The sequence below is a fragment of the Melozone crissalis genome, unplaced genomic scaffold, assembly GCF_028551555.1.
Source record: "Melozone crissalis strain CALT ecotype California unplaced genomic scaffold, PUWL_Pcris_2 ptg000019l_1, whole genome shotgun sequence".
Classification (NCBI taxonomy): domain Eukaryota; kingdom Metazoa; phylum Chordata; class Aves; order Passeriformes; family Passerellidae; genus Melozone; species Melozone crissalis.
Window position 1 is genome coordinate 2974504 of NW_026535797.1, and position 23397 is coordinate 2997900.

At 40.9% G+C, this 23397-nt stretch overlaps 1 protein-coding gene across 1 annotated transcript; it reads left to right on the forward strand.

The window, feature by feature from the left end:
- The first annotated feature begins 35 nt into the window (after nt 1-35).
- Nucleotides 36-23384, forward strand: DHX32 (DEAH-box helicase 32 (putative)). The gene is made up of 11 exons (XM_054277308.1): nt 36-305; nt 3166-3356; nt 5512-5884; nt 8327-8572; nt 10748-10847; nt 10964-11122; nt 18121-18312; nt 19761-19910; nt 21263-21453; nt 22275-22456; nt 23192-23384. The coding sequence occupies exons 1-11, from the start codon at nt 36-38 to the stop codon at nt 23382-23384; spliced, it is 2247 nt and encodes a 748-aa protein (XP_054133283.1).
- Nucleotides 23385-23397: the final 13 nt, after the last annotated feature.

Below are 23397 nucleotides of genomic sequence, written 5' to 3' on the forward strand. Positions count from 1 at the left end.
ATGTGCTTTTGCTGGGAATAATATATGCAAGAAAAATGGAGTTTTTAACCTTTTCTGCAGAGAACCACTGCTTCTCAGAATTACTCGACGGCAGCGACGGGGATGAAGAGGAAATTCTTGTCTGTGGAGAAGATTTAGAGCTTAATCCTTTTGATGGCTTGCCTTACTCCTCCCGTTACTACAGACTGATGAAGGAGAGAGAAGAGCTTCCAATATGGCAAGAAAAATGTACTTTCATGGAAACTTTGCTTCATAATCAAATTGTGATTGTGTCAGGAGATGCTAAGACTGGCAAGAGCTCCCAGGTCAGTACAACAGACTTGGTTGGGGTTTTTAAATGTACTTTTAGAACATTTAATGAGGTGTGAATTTCAGAGTCACTATAACTATTGTAATCCAAGTATTAAGGCCAGAAAGGGAAAGTGAAATGCAGAAGGTGAATAAAGATTAATGCAGTCAAGTACAGATTTAAAATATATTAAACATTTTAATAACTTTCTTCAAGCACTCAAAAAAAAAAATTGAAGTTACTCTGTGTTTTGGTTCTGGTTAGTGCTGTATCAGGAAAGAAATACAGGGGATTTGTCATAAGAGAAAGTGACAAAACATTCCCAGGGAATGAAGGATTGAAATCAGCAGGGCTGATTCTCAGGGAGAATTAATGGTCTTTCCCCCTCTTCAGCCAGGAGCAAATGTTCTCTCCAACAGCACAAAATTACTTTACAAAACTCCTGTTAAAAGAAACCACTGAAGCCACAATCTCAGCTGAGTCTAAGCTCACAAGTATCAGTCAGACTATGAAATTCTGCTTTACCAATATATAACAAGCCAGGTCTGTTGTCACAGAGAGCAGAAAAAAATTTCAAGTAAGTGCTATCAGCCAAAATACTGTTGTTTATGACTGGGATCAGGAGAAAAATTTCTTGCAGGTAGAGCTGCAGGATAATTACTGTTTCAGGGCATCTCATATATCCTACAGACTTCAATGCTGGACACTTCTAGAGATCACATTTTAAACTAGACACATCACACCTCTCCCTGAAAACTCCTATGTTCCCATAAAAATGATTCACACCCAAATAATTTTTGGAGTGCCAAGTTTTTACCCCTTGTTATTGCCTGTAATTTACACACAAAAAACTTGTGTAATAGTAAACAACTTGCTAAGAAATGTTAGCTTTTACATTGTCGTTTAACAAGGCAAATTTTATGGAACCTTCAATAAGATGTAGCACATTGCTGGTTGGTTTTTAAACATTTCTAGTAATGTGTATAACTATACAGAAATAAATTATATGTGGCTGATGCACCTAGGTTTAGATGTTGATTCAATGAAGGATTTAAAACCTAATACATCCATTAAATAATATTTTTAGTGCAATATTAATTTCTCATAACAACAATACATGGATATTTTCCAGTGCTGCTGTTAGTAAACATATCAACTAAGGAGCTGCTGGGTAAGTTCCTGGAGTGGTTCATCTGTTTGCAGAGTAATTAATCTGAAATGACAGATATTGGCTGTGGCATTTGTCAGTTTGAAATCCAGGGATATGTTCTCCATGGATATGATCCAGCAGGGGCAGGTTTGCTGCTGAGCCAGCCCTGAACACAACTGCACTGACCTCGCTGTGATGCCTCAGGTTCAGCTTTTATATTTTTCGGATTATATTCTGCTTTAGTGTGTGGGTCTGAGCTTCACATCAGGGGATGGTGAGCTCTGCACAGAGCAGGGAGACAAAACAATTCCTGCTCCAGCTGGGCACCAAGGACAAATGATCCAAATCTCAGCCCCAAGAGCACAAACACCGTGGGCTGGAGAGAGAAAAACAAGATGGGACTTCATAATCTAAAGCTGTAATTGAACAATGAACTCCAAGATGCAAATGGAGCAGAACTGACCAAAGTGAGAGACCCTGTGACCTGTTGTCCATTTTGTGGCTATTTTGGGTTGTGCTGCCCAAGGTGGATCTATCTGAGGCCTCTTAATAAATCCCTACTTTATTCTTTAGCTCTGTCCAGCCTCTGCTCTAGGGCAGCCTTCCCAAGGCATCAGCTGCATCCATCAGCTTGCAGTGCCCCTGCTGCCACCTCCTCCCCAGATGCCCCTTCTGCAGCAAATTCCAACCAACTTGAGTCCAGCTGAGTAATTCTCTGTACAAACCTTCTAATCTGTGTTGAAAATTCAAGAGATTCCAAGAGCTGATATGGGTAATTCCCATGCATGGTGCAGGCCCTGTGAGCAGTGAGCTCTCAGCTTGGTTTCGCTGTTCCACGCTGCTGAGAACATTCCAGTTGTTCAGAATTCCAGTCCTGGAATGAGCTCCTAACAGCAATTAGCCTACGGGAAATTAGACTAATAATAATTAGCCCTGTATAATCTAATCAAATACAAACCCCACAGTTTATACACCTCACCCTCTTTAAAATAAACATGTGTTTAGTCCAGAAAATACTTATTAGTCTTGGGATAATGGGATAAATCCATTATCCCAATTTAAAGGATTGGAAAAGGTTATCATTGGCTTTGCAGTATATTCACTTTAATTTTCTTTACTAGGCTCTTTCATAGAATTCACAGAATGACCAGGTTGGAAGAGACCTTCAAGATCAGAGTCCAGCCCAAGCCCAACCCCTCAACTGAACCCTGGCCCCCAGTGCCACATCCAGGCCTTGTTAAACACACCCAGGGATGGGGACTGCACCACCTCCCCAGGCAGCCATTCCAGAACTTTATCACTCTATTTTTCCTGATATCCAGCCTGCATTTCCCTTGAGGCTGTGTGCTCTGGCTGTGTCAGTGCTGCTGGAGAAAGAGTCCAGCCCCAGCTGAGCACAGGCACCTTTCAGGAGCTGTGAGAGTGATGGGGGCAGCCCTGAGTCTCCTTTTCTCCAGGCTGAGCACCCCCAGCTCCTTCAGACGTTCCTCTTTACAAAATAAAAATGACGGGGAAAAAAAGATTAAATTCATGAAGCACTTTTGACAACATTGATTCGCTCAGCTCATAGCTTTGGTTTCCAAAGGAGCTGAGCAGCGTGCTGATGACGGCGGTGCTGTGCTGTCCCCGCAGGTTCCTCAGTGCCGAGCACTGCCGGGCCCTGCAGCCCCGCGGGGGTTCCAAGAGCCCATCCAGCCCTCACCCTGGTGCTGTGCTGTCCCCGCAGGTCCCTCAGTGGTGTGCCGAGCACTGCCTGGCCCTGCAGCCCCGCGGGGCCGTGGTGTGCACGCAGGTGCTGCCCCGGGCCGCCGTGGCGTTGGCCCTGCGTGTGGCCGATCAGATGGAGCTCGGCGTGGGCCATGAGGTGGGGTACTGCGTGCCCTTCGAGAGCTGCTGCGCGCCCGACACCATCCTCAGGTTGGTGCCAATCCCTTGCTTCTGAAAATTTAAAAGTAATAAAATGGTTATAAAAATAGTCATACAATTAGAGTAGTGATAATTCAGACGATTTGAATTAGGACAATATGAGACAATAGAAACAAACAGTTATGAATGTCCGGGTACCTTTTTCTGGGCAGCGTAAGCCCCAAACAGGACCCCCGTTAACAGAGGATTAACCCTTAAAAACAATAACCTGTTGCATATTCATACACCTCATACATGATGCTTAAATTCCATTCAAACACAGGATTCTGTCTGGTCATCGTCAGTTTCTTCCTCATAATCCTAACAGCGTCATCCTGCCCGAGCGAGGCAGGAAGAAGTTCATTTCTCCTGATAATGGAGCAATAAATTCTCGTTCTCTGAAAGATTCAGGTGTCCTGTGGCTGCTATCTCGGAGTCCTTTCTTTAGAAAATAAAGTATCCTACATAGCATAGTTTCTGCTTTAACATTTTGTTATAACCTAAAACTGTATTTAACACATTACTTAAGAGAATTAATACAGCATAACTTTCTAACACAACACATACAATATTAATTTTAATATTTGCAAAAAGCCAGTCATAAAATACACATTTTTCACAGTGCCTTTGGAGGCCTTCGGGACAAGGTGTGGCTGGAGAAGCTGGCAGCACTGCAGATTTTATAAATAAAATCAAAGCTCATTTGCAAAGTTGTAGAATTTTAAAATCACGGTGTATTGAGGTAGAAGGGACCCCACAGGGATCAGCCAGTGCAGCACAGACACCCCAACAATCCCATCCTGGACATCCCTGGAGTGTTGTCCAAACTCCTGGACAACTCCTCAGGGCCATGCCCATTCCCGGCACCCTCTGAGGAAGAACCTTTCCCTAAATCCAACCTGAGCCCCTCCAGCCATTCATTCCCTCAGTCCTGGGCACCCCAAGCTCTGATCAGAGCCTGCCCTGCTCCTTCCCTCACTCACATGGAAGTTTCAGACTGCAATGAATGAGCTCTCTCCTCTCTTCTGCAGAGATTTTGTGATTAATCAATCACTAAAAGGTTTGAAGGAGGCATTCTGGGATAAATCATAGCAGAGATTTAACTGGGCAAGGTTACTGACCATGCAAAACTTCATTAAGCGCCTCAGTCACCTCTTTTTCTTTTCCTCTACTTTTATTTTTTTTTCTATTTTCCAGTTCAGGAGTGTTCATTACGAGAAGAGAACAGGGGATAACTTTTCCCAAAGTAAAGTTTAAATTCAAAAGCAATCAAAAAACATGGCTAGAAGGGGATATATCCATCAACAAGAGGAAAATAGCATTCAGGGGGATTTTTGGGAGATAACAAATGCACTTAATGTAACAAGTACAGGCAGGTGACAGCAGGAACATAGGGATTCAGCTTTTGAGCCTCTCAGAAAGTTATGAGGGTTATTTTCTTTGGTTCCTTAATATGGGAGGCACAAAGTATCATATCTAGACCACAAGTTTTTTTCTCAGCCCCTGGGTTCAAGTGAAGAAGAGGATACTCACCACTTCTGAAAATCAATTTCCACCACTCTTCCTCTTGCCTGTCCTTTGTCTGTGGAGAACTCCTTAAACCTCATCCTGCAGCAGAACTCCCTGCAGCTGCTCCTGTTGAGAGGGAGATGAATCTCTTCCTCTCACACATCAAAACCTGCTTCAAGAATTCCAAGTCCTGCTGAGCAGCACAACAAAAACAATATCCTTTAAAAAACCTGTCAGTAGCAGGGATAGAAGTGAGGAGGGCCTTATGGCATAAATTAATTGCTCATCTTGGTTCTGGCTCTGCCTCAAGTGCATCTTCCTTTCCTTATCCAAAGGGATTTTTCCTAGCTCAGGAATTGTTTATGGCATGTGATGGAAGATGAACAGATGATTTCAGGGCAGGAAGATTTCTGCTTTTGCCTGGAGCATCCTTTCCACCATGGTGCTCTGAGTGTCATTGAATCACATCAGGTTTGTAGCTGCTAAAGGAAGGATTTGAACATGTAACTGAGACTAAAAATACTCCCTGTTCCTATCAAACCAAAAAGAACAAAGCTGCCCCCAAGACACCGAATTAATTTCTTACAATAATAGTCCAAGGCTTTTGGTACTTTTTTGGTACTCTGTTGGTGGAGTGTTGTGTGTGTGTGTGTTGCAGGTACTGCACAGATGAGATGCTGCAGAGGGAGATGATGTCCGCGCCCCTGCTGAGCTGCTACAGCGTCATCGTCCTGGACGACGTGCACCAAAGGACTGTGGCCACAGATGCCCTGCTGGGCCTCCTGAAGGGGGTCCTGGCAGCCAGGGCAGAGCTGAGGCTGGTGCTGCTCACTGCCCCCCACATGAGCAGCGCCCTGCAGGGCTTCTGTGGCGGCGTGCCCGTGCTGCGCGTGCGGGGCAGGCACCGCGCCCAGGCCGTGTTCTCCTGCAGCCCCCACAGGGACCCCTTCCTGCCCGCCCTCAGGCTGCTCCTGGAGATCCACCACGCCAGGGAGAGGGGGGACATCGTCATCTTCCTGGCATCTGAGCAGGTGGGTTGTTCAACTGATGCCTTAAGGTTTAGCTTTCTTGTTTTCCACGTAGGAAATAACTCTGAACTTCATATAAAGTGTTAGCAGTTCACCTCACAGCTCAGTCACACAAAACAATCTTTTTCCAGGCCTAAAAAGTGCAAACAGCAAACTGGGGAGAGCAGTCTGGGAGGATGAGACTTCATAACCTGGAGCTGGAATTGGACAATTAACCCCAGTATGGAAATGGACCAAAACTCATAAAAGTGTGAAAACTTGTGACACGCCGTCCATCTTGGGTCCATCTACATTAGAAATAGAATCAATATTGTCTCCTACATTTAAGCAAAAATAGTGCAGAAAGAATCTTTGATTAAACTCCTGGCTGTCCATTCCAGTCAGATATTCTGAAAGCAACAACATGTCAACATTAACCCCCGTATGGAAATGGAAAAAAACTTATAAAAGTGTGAAAACTCTTGACATGCCGTCCATCTTGGGTGGAGCCTTGGCTGGGCTTCTGTACTGCCCAAGGTGTATCCTGTGAAGGCCTTTAATAAATCCGTGTTTTATTCCTTTAACTCTGTCTAGCCTCTGTCCTAGGTAGCCTCTCTAGGAATCAAACCTGTTCTCTTTCTGATTTTAATCAGAAAATGTGTTTTTTTAATCTGACCCATAAATACCTTGCTAAGGTATTTGTAAGTCAGATTAAAAAACTGCTGTCTTAGTAGCTAAGACAGCAGATGTGCCACCAGGTTTTATAATTTCAGGGTTTTCCTTGAAAGAAGTCATGGCATACATAACACTGTGTTTTATACACATAAAATATCTATATAACACATAAATATTGTGTAGAAAATATCTGTTTTTTCTGTAGGTTTAAAGAAAGGCCACCATCTTTTTGTGTGATGCAAAAAGCTGTAGAAGCAGCACAAGGGCCGGGATTCAACAACCTGTCCCCACAGTTTGTGTTATCCCTGTTGGGTAGGAATGGACACACGGACACAGGTCCAGCCTCATCAGTGCCCTACAGCACAGGGGTGTTTTTACCTTCAGCCTCCCAAGGAGATTTTTCCATTTGGATTCTTCTTCCCAACTGTTGTGTGCACAACAGCAGGAGGGAAATGTCACTCCAGAGGTGTGACAGAAAATCCAGGAATCTGCACAGGCTTGGCCATTCTAAATAGTGACACCTTTCAATCTCTGTAGACAGCAGTGGTTCCCTGAATTCACTGCACCAGCAAGTCCTTTATAGCTGTCAAAGTAACCTCACAATCAAATAAATATTGCAGTATTTGTGATTATTATTATTATTTTCTTGATAATGATCCCCAATCTTCCACTGTGTGTCATTAAATCTGCTTTAGAACAACAGACTCCCCAGGAAATAATGACTTTTCACAGCAAAGATAATTTACCACAAGCTACCCAGGTAGTGTTTGTTGCTTTTTGCTGTTAAAAGAGGGATGGATATGAAACACTTTTAATAATGTCAATAATCAGTTTTAAACCTTATAGACACCAATTTTACAAATGACAAAGTGGTGAATTCTCTGTATTAGTCTCCATATTTACAGTAGATTATGTCAGAGAAAAAACACACTCTCTTTCCACTTCAAAAGTTTCATTTCTGCCTAAAAGGTTTTTTTTTTTGACAGGTAAATTCCCCACAAAACTAGAATAGGAATTTCTTTCTTGCCAAGAAGAGATCACTCATTTTCCTCTCTCTCAATGAACAGAACACTCATTATGAACCAGAACATCCCATGAATTCTTGTTTAACTGTGATTTGAAGTTTCATAGTGGTAATGGCTCACTGTTCCCAAGCACTCAGCTGTCTTTTAAACTAAACAAAAATATGAATTAACCAAGAACATCAGGATTTATGAGCTGCCCTGCTGCCAGCCTTGCTCTTAGATGTCACTCTTGTATCTTTATAACAATTTTTATGGAGCACTTTCAACCTATAACTGCTGGAAATGTGGTGTCGCTCTCAAAGAGAAACTCAGTCTGGCTTTTCAATTTTGCAAAACCTTTGCTAATAAAAATGCTTTTAAAAAAATTCCCTTTCAGACTGAGGAAGGCCATGAATTATTTTTGTATGCCTTTCAAAAAATGGTGCAGAACATAAATGGTTTCTTATTAATCCCCCCAACAAAAAAACACTAGAACAGCAAAAAGCTTTTACAATTCATATCCAACCTCTGGATCTGTGAACTATTTTAAAGGTGATGTTCCATCAGCACAAGTTAGGAACATTTTATTGACTTTATTAAATCTTTATAAGGTTTATTAATCATTGGGGGGAAAAAATTCAAACCTTTACAATAATTACATCTTCTCAAACATAATAATTAAGGCCAAGTAGGGAGGTTTCTACATATTTTGATCATTTTATGTGTTGCAATCGGGCTAAGAATATAACAAATTTGTAAGGAAAAAATGTATTTCTCTTGATTCCAGGAAATTGAAAAAGCTTATCAGATGATCAGACAGGAACAGCCCAATTTAAACCCTGACCTTGGAGAACTCATCCCCATCCCTCTGTACCCCACAAAACAAGACCTGACTCCCAAACTCATTCAAAACAAGCAGAAATGCTGCCAAAAATACAGGAGGAAAGTGTTGCTCACCACCAGCTCTGGAGAACCTCTGGTCTGGACTAAAAACGTGACTTTTGTCATCGATGTGGGTGTGGAGACAAGAAAGGTCAGTGAAGGGAAGCAGAGGCACTTTGTGCAAAATAAACTCTGCAAAAGGGCTTTTCAGGGCAGGGGAGAGGGAGTTGTGCAGCTCAGATTAATGCAAATAATCTCTAGAGGATCATGTGGCTCTCTCTTCTTTCACAGCACAGGTTCTATGATATTTTTAACAGACAAATTAATAGAATTTCAATCATTTTCATGGACATCTCATGTAAAAACCAAGCAAGAAATCACAGTTATTTCCCAAATTCAATCATAAATTGGATTTTTGAAGTTTCTAAAAGCAGATGAACACTTCCAGTTGAAATTGCCACTCATTTGGGCACCAAACCCATGACAGGTTGTTCGCAAAATAAATCTCCCCTGAGTCTGGCCTATCAGTCATGAATCTCTCTTCAGTATTTTATACATAAAGCAAAATAAAATCACTTCTTAGACACCTGTTGGTAGATCTGGTTTAGGAGATTATTCTTATCCCTTATTTAATTATTTAGTCATTGCCCTCACAGGGAATCTCTATTTTTTCAAGCTGCTTGTGCTCCTCCTGGACATGTGCTCCCATCCAAATGCTGCAATTTATCTAATTGCATTAGAAATAATTAGATAAACTAACTAATTTATCTAATTGATTTATTTAATTCATACTTGACCTTTTCCAGTTCATTCTAAGTTTGACCTCATTTTTTTGTTTTCCACCCTGGGAAGGATTAGTGCAGCTGCAAAAAAAATTTAAAAGAAAATTAAAAAAAAAAATCTCGTTTGTTTTATTTCTACAAAACTGAAGTCCTAAGGGATGAGTAACTGTGTAGGAACATGAACTGGAGAGCTGCACCACTACAGGTTTTGTAACTGTCCTGGTTAAAATAAAAATTCCAGTAAGAGGCAAAAGAAACAATGTAATACATTTCCTTTCTATAGTACAAGGTGGAATAACCAAAATTGGAGTTAAGTGTTCCTAACATTTTAGAGCAGGGATCATTAATCCTGATTGGCCTTGCAAGTATTTCAGGGAAAAGCTTGTGAACTACCAGTACTTTTCATTTCCATTGCAAAAATCTGTCATTTTAAAAGGTTTTTAACTGGGAATTATGAACTAACTCAGTCTCAAGGCAGGTTTAAAAAAATTACAGTTTTTTGTGCCAGGAAGAAGAGCCCAAAAGCAGTTTTCAATTAGACCATGCCTATTTCTTAAACTTATTCCTACAACTGCAGTTTTCTTGGATGGCAGAAATTAATTTTACTGCCATGGTCATCTGAAGCCCAAAGTACAATTCAACAAATTTTGTGAATTTAAAATACAAATCAGTGGGAACAAACCAGATCCAACAGTCCTGATGTTTATCAAATCACCTCCATCAGTGATGCAATTTTTACCTTTAATTCAATTCTTTTGTTCAGTCCTGTGATATTCCTCCCTCACCAGTTCAAATTCCCTTCAGCCAAAGCCAGCTGAGCACAGAGGGAGCAGGAAAAGTTCAGTACAGAGCAAAATCCCACCTGATCCTTACAGCTGGGGTAAATCAGCAATTCACCTGCAGGAAAGGAAATTTGTGCCCTGCACTGAAGGATTTTTTTTTTTTTAATTTTTATCATTTTTGTCTGCTTAAAGCAGATAGTGTTGACTCAGAAGGCAGGAGTAGAGAGCTGCCTTATCCTGGCAGTTTTATGTCTTGCTGGACACCACAGGCTTGTGGCCAGAGCAGGGAGTGAATCAGCTCCTCAGCCTAATCCAAATAAAGCATAATTAGGATAACTATAAAACATGGCATCATATATCTCCAATGCAGCCCTCATCTCCTGTAATTTCAGTATTAAGACAAAAATGTGGAGTTAGGGAGCAAAATGCTGTCAGAAAAGGTTGGGATTCTGTCACTGCAAGAAACAAATAATATTTTCTGATGTTTTTCTTGATGATAGCATTTTCTGCTTCAGTAAGGTACTTTTCTTCAGGGGGGAAAAGAAGACATTTATCTCAGAGCACACTTAGAGTGACTTTAGAACATCTGTCAGTTTGTCAGGGTGCTGAGTGCTCTCCTTCCCAAGCTGCTGAAACAAACAGAAATGAAAACTGTTACTACCCTTTCTGTGAAATGACCTAGAGAGAAATTGAGTACAGACCATTCGTATTTTTGCAGCCCTTGTGTACTTGTCTGATGCTTGGTGTCTCTTTCATTTAAAGGTGTACAATCCTAGAATCAGAGCAGACTCTGTTCTAACCCAGCCTATCAGCCAAAGTCAAGCAGAGGTGCATAAACAAATTCTGGGCATGTCTCCATCAGGTAGAAATATTAGCTCAAAATTTCAATCCATTAGCTGAAATTAATTAATACAACCAACGTGGCAACGTGAGGATGAAGCATTTTAAAAAAGGTAATTTTCCTGAATTCTCTTCCAGGGAAAATCTTCTGCTTGTACCCTGAAGAATTTACACACGAGGAAATGAAGGCAGAAATTCCAGCTAAAGTTCAGGAATCCAACCTCACCAGCTTGGTCCTGTTCCTGAAGAGGATGGACATAGCAGGCTTTGCACACTGTGACTTCATCAGCAGCCCAGGTAAGAGGATTCACCAATTTCTCATTTTTTTAATTTTATTATTTTAGAAGTTTTTTCCAGGTTAATTTTACCCTGTCACTCACAGGATTGTTTTTTTTATTTAAAGACTTGTAATAATATCACCCTGCTTTTCCCACTTACCTGCTACAGCAGTTCTCAGCTCAATAGCACTTAGAAAAAAGACCATAAAGTATCTGAATGGAATTGGAATGCTAAAAAAAAAATCAATATTCCAAGTATCTTCTCATCTAGGTTACATATTATTTTCCTGTAACCCACAGAGAAAATTTGTGCCCTGTTGTACAAGGTATTGTACAGATATCCAATGAAATACATTCCTTTAATCAAAAGTTTACAAGCCAAATAAAGCACTGCTGTTACCTGGGGGATGTGTGTGGAGGAAATGAGCTTCCTCCTTATCCTGCAGCATCTCCCACCTCAAATTTACAATGGGCTGTTCCTTAGGGCAATATTCCTTATAAAATAAACCCAAATACACTTTCAATACTAGCCAGGGAAAACACTGAATTTGAGGTAAGAGAATAAAGGAAGTTGCTTTTTTTTTTTTTTTCCCTGACTATAATTGAGGTTTTTTTCTATAGGATATTTTCCTCTGTTCTGGCTTATCACAAACCCCAAATGCCACTGCAGGTTCTTTGAAACCCATTAAAGTGAGGGAAATAGCCCTGATTTCAGCTTTGGGGATTTCTGGCTTCATTCTTGAAAATTTTCCAGAACAAACAGGAAAATTTCTTATATTATCTTGCCTTTCCTCATGCACATACACAAAATTGGAATGATCTCTTCTACGTTATTTACTGTAATTAATCAGTAATAAAGTGCTAATTCTCACTGTTGGATGTTGCAAGAGATGGTTAAGTGGAATTTTAAAGAAAAATTTATTCTATTTTGCCCTTGTGTGTTGTTTAGCAGAAACATGCCTAAAAGAAGTACGAAGAAAACATGGTCAGTCTGATGGTAATTGATTCAAAACCAATGAGAATTGGAGTATTTTGGCCTTGTGTCATCTCCTGTGCTGAACCCACAAAATCTGCATGGAAAATGCTTATGGAACAGTTTGCTCCCACTCAAATTTAAAACATATTTTACTATTTAAAAATATACTAAAACATTTTAATGCTTTTCCTGAATATGAAGAAATTTGGTCTTGAACTGTAGAAGGAATTAGTAGAGTTATATGAGGGAAAGCACTCAGCATTTTTGGACTTAAAGGGGACAGCATTCAGAGAGAATGAAATGCTAAAGGCACATAGGGTTTCACAGATACAGGAATTCTAAGTTTTAGCTGTATTTTTGGATAATGCAGCTGAAGAAAGATGTGTGAAAATTGTGAAGGTATTTGGTGAGTGAAAGAATTGGCTTTACTTGGATGGACATCACATATGACAGAGCTTTTGCTGATTAAATCAAGAGTGTCAGGTGCAGGTACTGAACAGTTTTAGGAATTACTGAATTATTGTCCACTGAGTACAGTGGACAAACTGCTTGAACAAAGGAAAAATCCCACAAACACTGCAGGGGTGCTCTGAAAGGAGAGGAGAAATTCTGCACAATTTCCTTGTTTGCTTCCTGCCTTACACAGTTCAACATTTGAGACACAGCTTTGGTGATCCAGCACAGCTCTTCCTTTAACCAGGACACATCTCACATTGACTTTCTTTGAGCAGACAGGGAACTTTTTTCCTACCAGCACTTGGACTGATCCCTACAGAACCCTCCAGAGATGTGTGCAAAGCTCCCACAGTCAGAACACAGAGTTTGGAGTGCCTGCTGTGAAATTCTCTGAAAGAAACTGGAGCACCCAAGGGATAAATTTGTCAGGGGAGTCGGTTCTTGTGTTGGAACAGCTCACAGAACTCAAAACACATCAGGCTTTCAAGCACACAAACCCAAGGATGGTTTGGGCTGGAAGGGACCTTAAAGATCACCCAGTTCCATCCCTGCCATGGGTTTGGCTCTTCCATGGCTCTTCCCCTCCTCGGAGCTGAGTTCCCTTGGAGCAAAAGGAGTAAAAACATTGCAGCATCCCCTGGGTGCCACAGGCTTCCCCTGCTCTGTTTCTGTCCAACATTCTCACCTTGTCTTGGCAGCTGAAACACAGGGAGGCTTTCGGGGTTTTAGGTGAATTTCTCCTAAACAAAGTCAAGTTTTCACTGAGATAACTGTTGAACAAACAAATCAGAAGGACACTGAAATCCATAGCAAGAAGTTCTTCTCAATCTGTCTCCTGCACATGGAGAACGTGCAGCAGATAAGAGACAAAAAATACATCAGTAAAACATTTTATTTCTGCTCAGCAACAATGTACACAAGGGATTTTTTTTTCTCTGCTGCTCTTTGAGGAGAAATAAAAGCCTGGATTAGGTCTGACTCATTACTGCATTATGAAAGCAACAAACATGTCAGGCTTACAGCTGCTGCATTTAATTCATGCCATAATGGAGAGCAGCAAATGCAGCAGAGCTCGTTCCCCTTTCTGGAATTCATGAGCCAGAGGAAAATGAACCTGGCACTGCAGCTCCAAAGGGCATCAGAGGGATTCCTGTGCCCCTAGAACAGGGATGTGATTACATTCTGATCAGGAAATCAGGATTTCTGTGCCACTAGAACAGGGATGTGATTACATTCTGATAGGAAATCAGGATTCCTGTACCCCTAGAACAGGGTTGTGATTACATTGTGATCAGGAAATCAGGATTTCTGTGCCCCTAGAACAGGGATGTGATTACAAGAACAGGGATGTGATTACACTCTGATCAGGAAATCAGGATTCCTGTACCCCTAGAACAGAGATGTGATTACATTGTGATCAGGAAACCAGGATTCCTGTGCCCCTAGAACAGGGTTGTGATTACACTCTGATCAGGAAATCAGATAGATCTTTGCTGGGGTTTATAAAGGGACAAAAGAATTCCAGTCCCATAGATTGCAGCAAGGTTGAGGACTTTTGTAAATCACTGGAAAATCCTTATTTAAGCTAAGTGAATCATTAGAAAGATGAAGCCATGTAAAATTTCTCTGTGGGATCAAGGGGAAAGCATTTGCAGATTCTGCATTCATTCAGAATTTCCCTAAACAATTTTCAGATTAAAGAATATCAATGGTCATGACCATAACAATTGAGAGCTATGCTTTCACAACCCCCTGGAGAATATATTTCTGGAAAATCGAGAACAACAAGAGTTGTATAAATTTACATAATTCCAAACTGTTTCAGAAAAATTTATTGTTGGCATATTTTCACTGGAGACTGTCAAAGACAGAAACTCAATCCACCACGTAAGCTCTGCTCAGCAGAGATCACTTCAGGGCAGATTTATTATCTTAGATTTACTTGTTAATTCTTTGTTGTATTAAATTCTGGATTTCATCAATTAAATGATGTGTGCAGATGTTTTTCAGTAAATTCTGTCAGGACAGGGCAGGTCAGGCCCTTCCTGGCAGAAAAGCACAGCAGGGACCATCACCAGCCAGGCTGGAGGAGTGATGAAGCAGCATGAGGGGGAATGGAAATACTGCAAAGGATGAGCTTGGGGAGGTAATTTTTAATGATCAACTATCATTTCAAAATAATAGTTATAACTGGTGGCTTCAGAGCAGAACAGACACATAAAAATGATTCAGAAGGTACAGGGGGAAAAGGATAATCAGGACAGAGAAACCTGTGCTTGCAGAAGGAAAATCTTTGCATAATTTGAGGAAAACTTGGCACAGACTCCTCCTTGTTCTCAGTTTGCTGTCCAAGGAGCAGTGTTGGAAAGCAGGAACAGCAAACACCCTTCCCAGGACTGCTCTCCCTGCAGGAGTTACTTTGGCAGTTCTTTCTGCTCTTCAGCCCAACAGAACCTGCAAACCTGGGGTGTGCCAGGCAGAGCATCAGCTCCTTATGTGCAACATCCCTTCACCTGACAGCCATGGCAGCTCTAACTTTTTAAATTATTCCTCTGGAAGTAAAAGATTTATCAAAAAAAGGTATTTTACATCCTCAGCATTTGCAGAGTAGGAGACCAGAACACAGGAGCTGTGGATCTCCAGAGAAGCACAAGAGAGCAGTTAAACAGACTATTAAAATCACAAAATTTAAGTTTCATTCCTATCTTTATTATCCATTTATTACAGACCAAATCCCTAAATCACTTGCTTCCTGAAGCAACAAGGATAATACTTTTTAATTTATTTGCTCACACCTTGAGCACTTGCATTTCAGCCAGCTGGGATGTGGTGCTGAGGACTACAGGTGTAGCTGCCTTTAGAGACAGAATTTACTCTGTTCACTTCAAAGTTACAGAAATACAAAACCAAGAATTTAATTTAAAGTAGCTTGAAACTCTCAGATAAACGATTCCAGTGCTGACAATAACATTAAGTTATGTATTTGCTTTCCTAAGCCTAAGAAGGATCAAAAGCAGGATCTGTATTTACATAAAACTGGTCAGATTTCCTGAAATGAGTCCAGAGCAGCCAAAGAACACGGAGCAGGGAAAGAAAATCTCAGATTGGGAAATACCTTTTAAAATTCCAGAGATGTGACAGCTTCTTGTTGAAAGCCCAGGACACATCTTGAGAGGTTTTTTGAGCTTTGCTGCTGTGAAAGCAGCACTGGAGTCACAAATCCTCGTGGTTCACACCTCAAGGCAGCAGTGGCTGCTGCTGGCAAGAAGCCCTAAAAAGCCCTACTCTGGTTTTTTTCTTTTTGCTTTTTTTACTGTTCCTTCACCTGCTCTAATCCACCTTTACTGTCTTGTCCTTTTTTAGAGCAATAAAACTCCAGGAATATTTTTTTTCTTTTTATTTTTTTTTTCCCAGAACACTCATAGCAAGACAGGGAAGTAATTTGTGCTTATAAATCTCAAGACAACTAACTCTAGGGCATAAAAATGCAAATTACTGATGCCATCAGGGGGTTGAAATTGGCTGCGATATAACCATGTATTTTGTGAGCTCTAGCACAAACTGCTTTGTTGAATTCTGGAAAACAGCTTTCCATGATCTCCTAGTAATTACTGCACATCTGAGTGACCCTTTTACTATCCCTGATTTTCAATCACTGATTTTTATTTCCTGTCACTGACTCATATTCATCATCAGCTGCTACTTCTCATTTCTTTAAAACTACTAAGTATTTTCTTCTCAGATACTTCCATTTTTGCAAGGGCTTATTGTTTATCCCACTAAACCCCATATTTTTTATAATAAATGTCTTCTCTGGATAGAGTTGTACAGACAGAGGGAGGAACTCTGAGACTGAAATGAAGCAGTTTCAAAAGGAATTTGCAGGTTCCTGAGATAATTTGTCTGAAAACTGGGTGGTTTGACCTTAACCAAAGTCACATTAGCAGGTTGAGATGATGGAAAAGAACATGTAAGGGGAATGAATAAATGATTTTCCCCCTTCAGACATAACAGAATGAGGTTAAAAGCAACAGGTGCTTGTTTACTTCCCATTTTACTTTTACTGGTTAATTCCAGAGAGATGGCAATAAACAATTCACTCCCAATGAAGTCAAAACCTGACCTCAAGATTTTCTTGCAGAATGTATGGGGAAAATATGGCTAAATGTGACCAAGCAGCTATTACAGTCTTTTAGTCTTGGTGATGTCATTCCCACTCTTAATGAGTGCAAGAAATTATTTCTGGTCATCTGCTAATGAAGATCCAAGTGCAGATGCACCCCCTGCCTGTGTGGGCAGCTGTGCTTGTGGCTGGATATTTTATTTAGGGATTTTTCCCATTAATGGACAGACTGACAGCAGCTGACAAATGGCCAGTGCAGCTGCCCAGGGCTGGGGGTGAGGCCAAGTCCTGCTGCAGTGGAACTTCTGCCACCAGCTTCAAATTTAACTTGTTTTCCGTAAAACTGAGAAAATATCAAGCAGATCCTTAGGCTGGAGTGAGGAGAAAGTTTCTGCAGTGGTTGGAGAGCAGTTGTGAATGTGAATGAACTGCTAACCCTGACAGATATTGAGCATTCAATATAACCTGGAATCGAAATCTACCTTGGAAAAGAGCTGGGAGGAAAGAACCTTAAAGAACCTTCACACTTCAGGAGTTCCCAAATTTCCACCCATGGTTTTCATGCTCTGGAAACAATTTTTTGGGGTGTAGGCCTGACAATTTCAACTTGAGGGTCCCTTTTTCAACCCTCACAACTGGAGCAACATAAAGCTCTTCTGTGCTTGTTTGACCTCCTTTTATCACCATCAGCTTTCCTTTCAGACCTGCTCAATTCCTGATTTTAAGTGTTGATTTGTTTAATCCTGTCCTCTCAGGACATTTTCTTATTTCCCTCATTATTTTTGCTGCCTCACTGTTCTCACTTCTACCTATGGAGGTTGTAAGGAAGTTAGCACCCACACTAAGGGAAAAGTGAGCATTGAATTTTGTGGAGTGAGAAAGTACAGCCAGTTGTTAGGGAGACATTTGCTTTTATCACATTTCCATTTTTCTTCTGGTATTATGAGAATCTATGTAAAAAAAGTATAATAATTAAAAAGGCAACCAAGAGACCTCCAAATACCTGCAAGAATGAAAGTTATAACTTCTGTAAATATCAGAACATCTCCTCTGGTTAAAAAAGATCTTTCCTAGACCTGTTTTGTATCTCAGCACCCCTCACATGTAACCACCCCTCTTAAAAAAGAATAAACATGAAAAAATCCACCTGAAATCTGCCAATAATGGAAGGAGTTTTGACAGAGTCTAGGGGTATTGAGGATTGTGTCTGAGCTTCTGACAAATATTGTTCTGACATTAAAAGTATCAAAAAAGTGATTTACAGCTTATGATTGTTACCTCTTCTTCCTCCAGAATTTTCTTAGCCTTTGATTCATCCATTACTTTTTGTTCCTAATCACTTATTTTTGTTCAAATAAAAGAAGTATCGTTTTCCCTCAGCTGAAATATTACAATGAGAGTTCAGACATTCATTCCTGTATACCACTCTCAAGAACTGGAATTCTCTTCCCTTTTTCCTTAGCTCCTGAAAGCCTGATGCAGGCTTTGGAAGATCTGGATTATCTGGCAGCACTGGACAACGATGGGAACCTCTCTGAATTTGGGATTATTATGTCAGAATTCCCCCTGGATCCTCAGCTGTCCAAGTCACTGCTGGCTTCCTGTGAATTTGAGTGTGTGGATGAGATGCTCACCATTGCAGCCATGGTCACAGGTACTGCTGGATCAGCTCTCACTGCAGGCCTTGTGCCACCTTCCAAATCTATCCACAAAAGCAATTTTTTGTTACTCACATCCTGCTTATTTCAAGTAAATTAATATATTTGCCTGTTCAAGTTTTAACTGTAAGGATACAATGGAAGCTAAGTAAAGAATTCCCACAGACAAATCCATTTCCAGGCTTCAGCTGCCCATTGGCTTTCTCCCTTTTGTAAGAAACATCCCTTCAAAATGAAACATTCTTATTTTAATCTATATTTGTGACAGATCAGTGCAGCAAAAGAAAGAAAATTCTAATTATAAAACATTGAACTGTTTACCTAGAAAGAATTACTTTGTGATCTTGTCTCTCTGACATAACCTTGGAGTCTTGGGCAGCAAACACATGAACCACAGGCTATCAGTCTGCATGAGTTGTTCTCCTTGTAGGACAACTTTTTATGGCCAAACTGGGTTGATTTTTAACTTGTGATGGTTTTTCTAAAGTACATATAACAAATGTAAATGTTTGAGCATAGGCACAATTCAATTTTAGAAAAGCTCAAAAGACACAAAAGTAAAATGCACTGGAAGCAGAAATTTCAACATAGAAGAGCAAATTAAGGCATTAAATCAAAAGATGTCTTTTTGTAATAAAGAAACCATTTGTTGGATTCTGGTTGCATTAGGTTGTCACATTAGGAAGCTTTTTTGGCATCAGTCTGGGAGAAAACTGCTCTTTTGTATTTGCAATACATATTAACTAAACAATATCATTGCTGCCTCTAGAAATGAAGGGATGGGGCAATTTTCAGGCTAAGAATGATTTACTGCTCAGACAAACATCAGTCTCAGAGTCCCTGAGATTTCAGAGGAGCAGGCATTCTGCCATAGCTCAGAGCAGTCACAAGTTCTTTGTTACAAGGCAATCTAGAACTTTCTAAGCCCATGGACAGCTGCCACAGGGTTTATTTTGCTTTTCTGACCCATCACCTTTACTCACTTCTCCTGCACGGAGGATGCTTTTGTCCAATGGGCTCTGTCTCACAGGCACACATCTGCTTCTGTTCTAACTTCTGAACTCTCAGCTCATTCCATACAGCTGTGCAGTTTCTCACTTACTTCAGGCATATTCTTACTTACAACTATAGAAATAAGAGTTTATGGTTTTTCTGCTTAATATCTGTGTATTTTATTTTTATCAATCCAAGCTTCTTCCAAGGCTGCAGATCAAACCCTTCAGTGTCTGCGGGAGTTTCTGTTTTTCTGATTCCCACAAAACAAGACTGGAAGGACACCCACAAAATGAACGCTTAGTGAATGCAGCAGGTTCAGTTCTTCAGCACCAATCCAATACTGGGGGTTAAATTCAACTGAAGAAGGAAAAACTCAAAAATACCCAAAAATAGTGGAATTTTGTGCATGCACCTCTGTGTTTTCACCACTGGCCTGGTTTTCCCTCAGCTCCCAGCTGCTTCCTGCTCACCCCTCCTGGCACAGAGGAGATCGCTCGGAGCCGCTGGCGCCGCTTCTCCCACCCTGCAGGAGATCACTGCACCCTCATCAACGTCTTCAACGCCTTCAGGGCAGCCACTGCCAGCCCCACACACACAGGCAAGTGTGCCCGAGCCAACATCAGCTGGCTGATGGGAAAAAACAACCCTAAAAATCTGGTGATTGTTTCTAGAATTGCTGGTATGCAGGGAGAAACCTATGGGAGTAGCTATTGCTGATGAATATTAATTTACTAATTAATTCAAAACGTCCTAGGACAGCATCTCTTACCCAACAGGGATCCATAACCACTATTCCAACTGTCCTTTGAAGTGGCACTGTGCAAAGCCAGAATGATGGTTCCTCCGGTAGAAGCACAAAATCCAAGTTTAGGGTGAATAAAAGCTATTGAGGAGGGCTTCAGTTCCCCCAACAGCCCAACAATTCTGGTGGGGTTTTGATAGCTGTGAACTGAAAGGAAAAGTTAAAGGAAAACTGGAAAGTAGTAAATGTGATGGTGTTTGCAGGGGTCTTAGGATGAGGGAAGAGACAAGAATGTTGACTCCATGTTTCAGAAGGCTTGATTTATTATTTTATTATATATATTATATTAAAACTATACTAAAAGAATAGAAGAAAGGATTTCATCAGAAGGGTAACTAAGAATAGAAAAGGAATGGAAATGATAACATGATAACAAAGGCTTGTGACTGACCAAGACAGTCTGGACAGCAGGACTGTGATTGGCCATTAATTAGAAACAACCACATGAGACCAATCCCAGATGCACCTGTTGCATCCCACAGTAGCAGATAACCATTGTTTGCATTTTGTTCCTGAGGCCTCTCAGCTTCTCAGAAGAAAAAAATCCTAAGGAAAGGATTTTTCATAAAACATGTCTGTGACAAGTGAAGTCCACATTTGAGGGAACACAAATAAAAGCCAGGAGACTGCAGAGCAGCAGAAGCTCTTCACTGCATTTTCCCCTGCTCCAGTTCATTTAGCCCCAGTCCAGTGCTCAGACAGCAGAGGGATAAATTTGCCCTCACTGAGTAAAAACCTGGGACAGGGAAGCAGGATTGTCTCCTGTTCATGTGGAATGCTGAAGGGAGCTCCAGGAGCTCCAGTCCTTTACCAGAGTGCAGCATCAGCACTACAGGTGTGATTTGAACTCCATATCCTGGCCTAAATCTACAAGGCCTGAAAAAGAGAATTGCTGCTCATTCTGTGGTAAGCTTTATTCATAACAGAGCAAAGAAGGGATTAGATTGAGGAAGAAATAGCTGCAACTCTATAAAACTAACTGAGGGTATCAAGTATTGCCCACCTCCTTTGTGAGCTGAGCTGTCTGCATGGCTCATTACCAGAACTTTGGACATCTCTGCAGCAGTGCAAGAGCATTTACTGCACAGAGCAGCACCTGTGCAGCAGTGGCATTCTGCTTGAAGCCAAACCATTGTTTTTCCCCACAGAGCTGAGCAGGGAGCAGTGGTGCTGTGAGTGTTTCCTGAGCTGCTCTGCCCTGAGCATGGCAGAGATGATCAGAGCTGAGCTGGTGGAGATCATGAAGCGCATTGAGCTGCCCATCTCAGAACCAGACTTTGGATCAGAAGCAAATCTGCTGAGCATTAAGAAAGCTCTTTTATCTGGTTACTTCATGCATGTAAGGAAAAACTCTGTGGTTTCATGTTCCTGCACTGTTAAATTATGTAGAATGCTTTCAGAAAACTTAAGTTCATTAGTGAAATCTCTTGATTACCATAAAAGCCATTTTTTTTTTTCCCAGTGAATCAAACACTTCTCATTTCAGCCTTTTCTGTGGGGTTCATCTCTCACTGCATGGAGTTCACACTCTCCATAGCAAGAAAAAAACTGCCAATATGCCTTTCACTCAAAGAACTTCACCTCAAAAAAACCTCTTGAAATTGCAATATTCTCTCAGGAATTATCTCCTTTTTGAAGGTGAAAATTGCCTGGAAATAGAGAAATACTTGGATATATTTAGGTGTGCATAGCAGACAGCTTGCCTCATCTCAGGAAGGCACTCGAACTGTAATTGTAAATGTAAACGAGATTGATTTATTCCCACTTGAATCCCCAGGCCTTCCTTCACATCCCTGTGCAGTCTCCACACCAAAATTACCTCTCCCAACTGCAAAATTCATGGCCTGACACTTTGTATTTAAAGTCTATGAAAAGTAAATGTGCTAAAGAATACATGTTTGTATGTCTCCACACAGACCTGCAAAGCCAAACCCAGATAGTTTTGTACTTAGTTGTTGCAGCTTCCTTTCAAACACACAAATGAACATTTTCTTTTAGTCTCATTTCATGGTATCCACTCCCAAGCTTTCCCACACAAGCTTGGGAAGTGGCTCCAGTTGAAAGTATCTGAAGGAAATTTTAATTTCTGGTTAAAATCTAAAAGGCACTGATCAATTAAATAATGGCTAACTCTCCACATTGTTTTTTTTTTTTTTTTAGATTGCTCGTGATGTGGATGGCTCAGGGAACTATTTAATGCTAACACACAAACAAGTGGCCCAGCTCCACCCCTTCTCATCCTATTGCAACACCAGGAGGATTCCAGAGTGGGTTTTGTTCCATGAGTTCAGCATCTCGGAGGGCAATTCCATCAGAGTTGTCTCTGAGATCTCCCCCCACCTGTAAGTGACCTGTGGTGCAACCCTCCTTCACTCCTAAACCCACAAAAATCATCACTTTGGGAGGATAATAAAAATAAAAAGGGAAGATGTGTGATCTCAGGCCCTCTCTATTCTCAGTAGTTGCCACTGTAACTGTAATCAATTGAAAAAGCCACATTATGAGCTGCAAAATTTCTTACAAGGTAAAATATATAGAAAAAAATTTCAAGCAGAGTTCACAGAGCAGTGTACTCACACATGAATCCAGCTGGAAAGGTCTTTGCTCCCTGAAAAGCTATTTTCCAGCAAATCCTTTTATTTAAATATTTTCTGCACCCAGCCAGCTGAATCATGGCCTGTTTATGGATTCAGGCAGAGAGCAGAGTGCTCCTCCTGCAAAAATCTCTTTACACAAAGAATATCCATTTCACTCTCCCATCTTTTCCATTTACCATGTTTATAGGAGAGCTTTTTTCATAATGTTATTGAACCACTCTGCTCCAAAGCAGGGAAATTCCTATTTAATGCAGCCTGCAGCACTGGGAACTGCACTGCAGCTCAAGTGCAGGCTGAGGATTTTCAGTGCTACCAAAAGCACAAACTCCTACTACATCTTGCAGAGAATCTTGGATTCTTGCAGAGTTTTGGGCTTAAATATCAACTTTGTAGCTTCTTTTAGATATGCCTGGAAACTATTGTTCAAATACTTGAAAATTGAATAAAAAGGAATAATGTTTTGTGTGATTTCCTCCCCAGATTTGCAGAGCTGGTACCTCAGTATTATTTCAGCAATCTTCCTCCAAGTGAAAGCAAGGATATTCTGCAGGAAGTGATCAATCACTTGGCACCTGTTTCAGCCACAAAGGAGGAACAGCAAACTGCCAGTGACAGCAAAGAAAATGAGGAATTTCCCCAAACTCCCACTGAGCAGAGATGTGTTATTCAGTGAATTCAGACTGACC

Coding starts and splice junctions, on each gene's coding strand:
- DHX32 (XM_054277308.1), top strand. CDS start 36: ATGGAGTTTTTAACCTTTTCTGCAGAGAACCACTGCTTCTCAGAATTA. Junction 11,123..18,120: donor TGACTTCATCAGCAGCCCAG/GTAAGAGGATTC, acceptor CTTTTTCCTTAG/CTCCTGAAAGCCTGATGCAG. Junction 19,911..21,262: donor TGCCAGCCCCACACACACAG/GCAAGTGTGCCC, acceptor TTTTCCCCACAG/AGCTGAGCAGGGAGCAGTGG.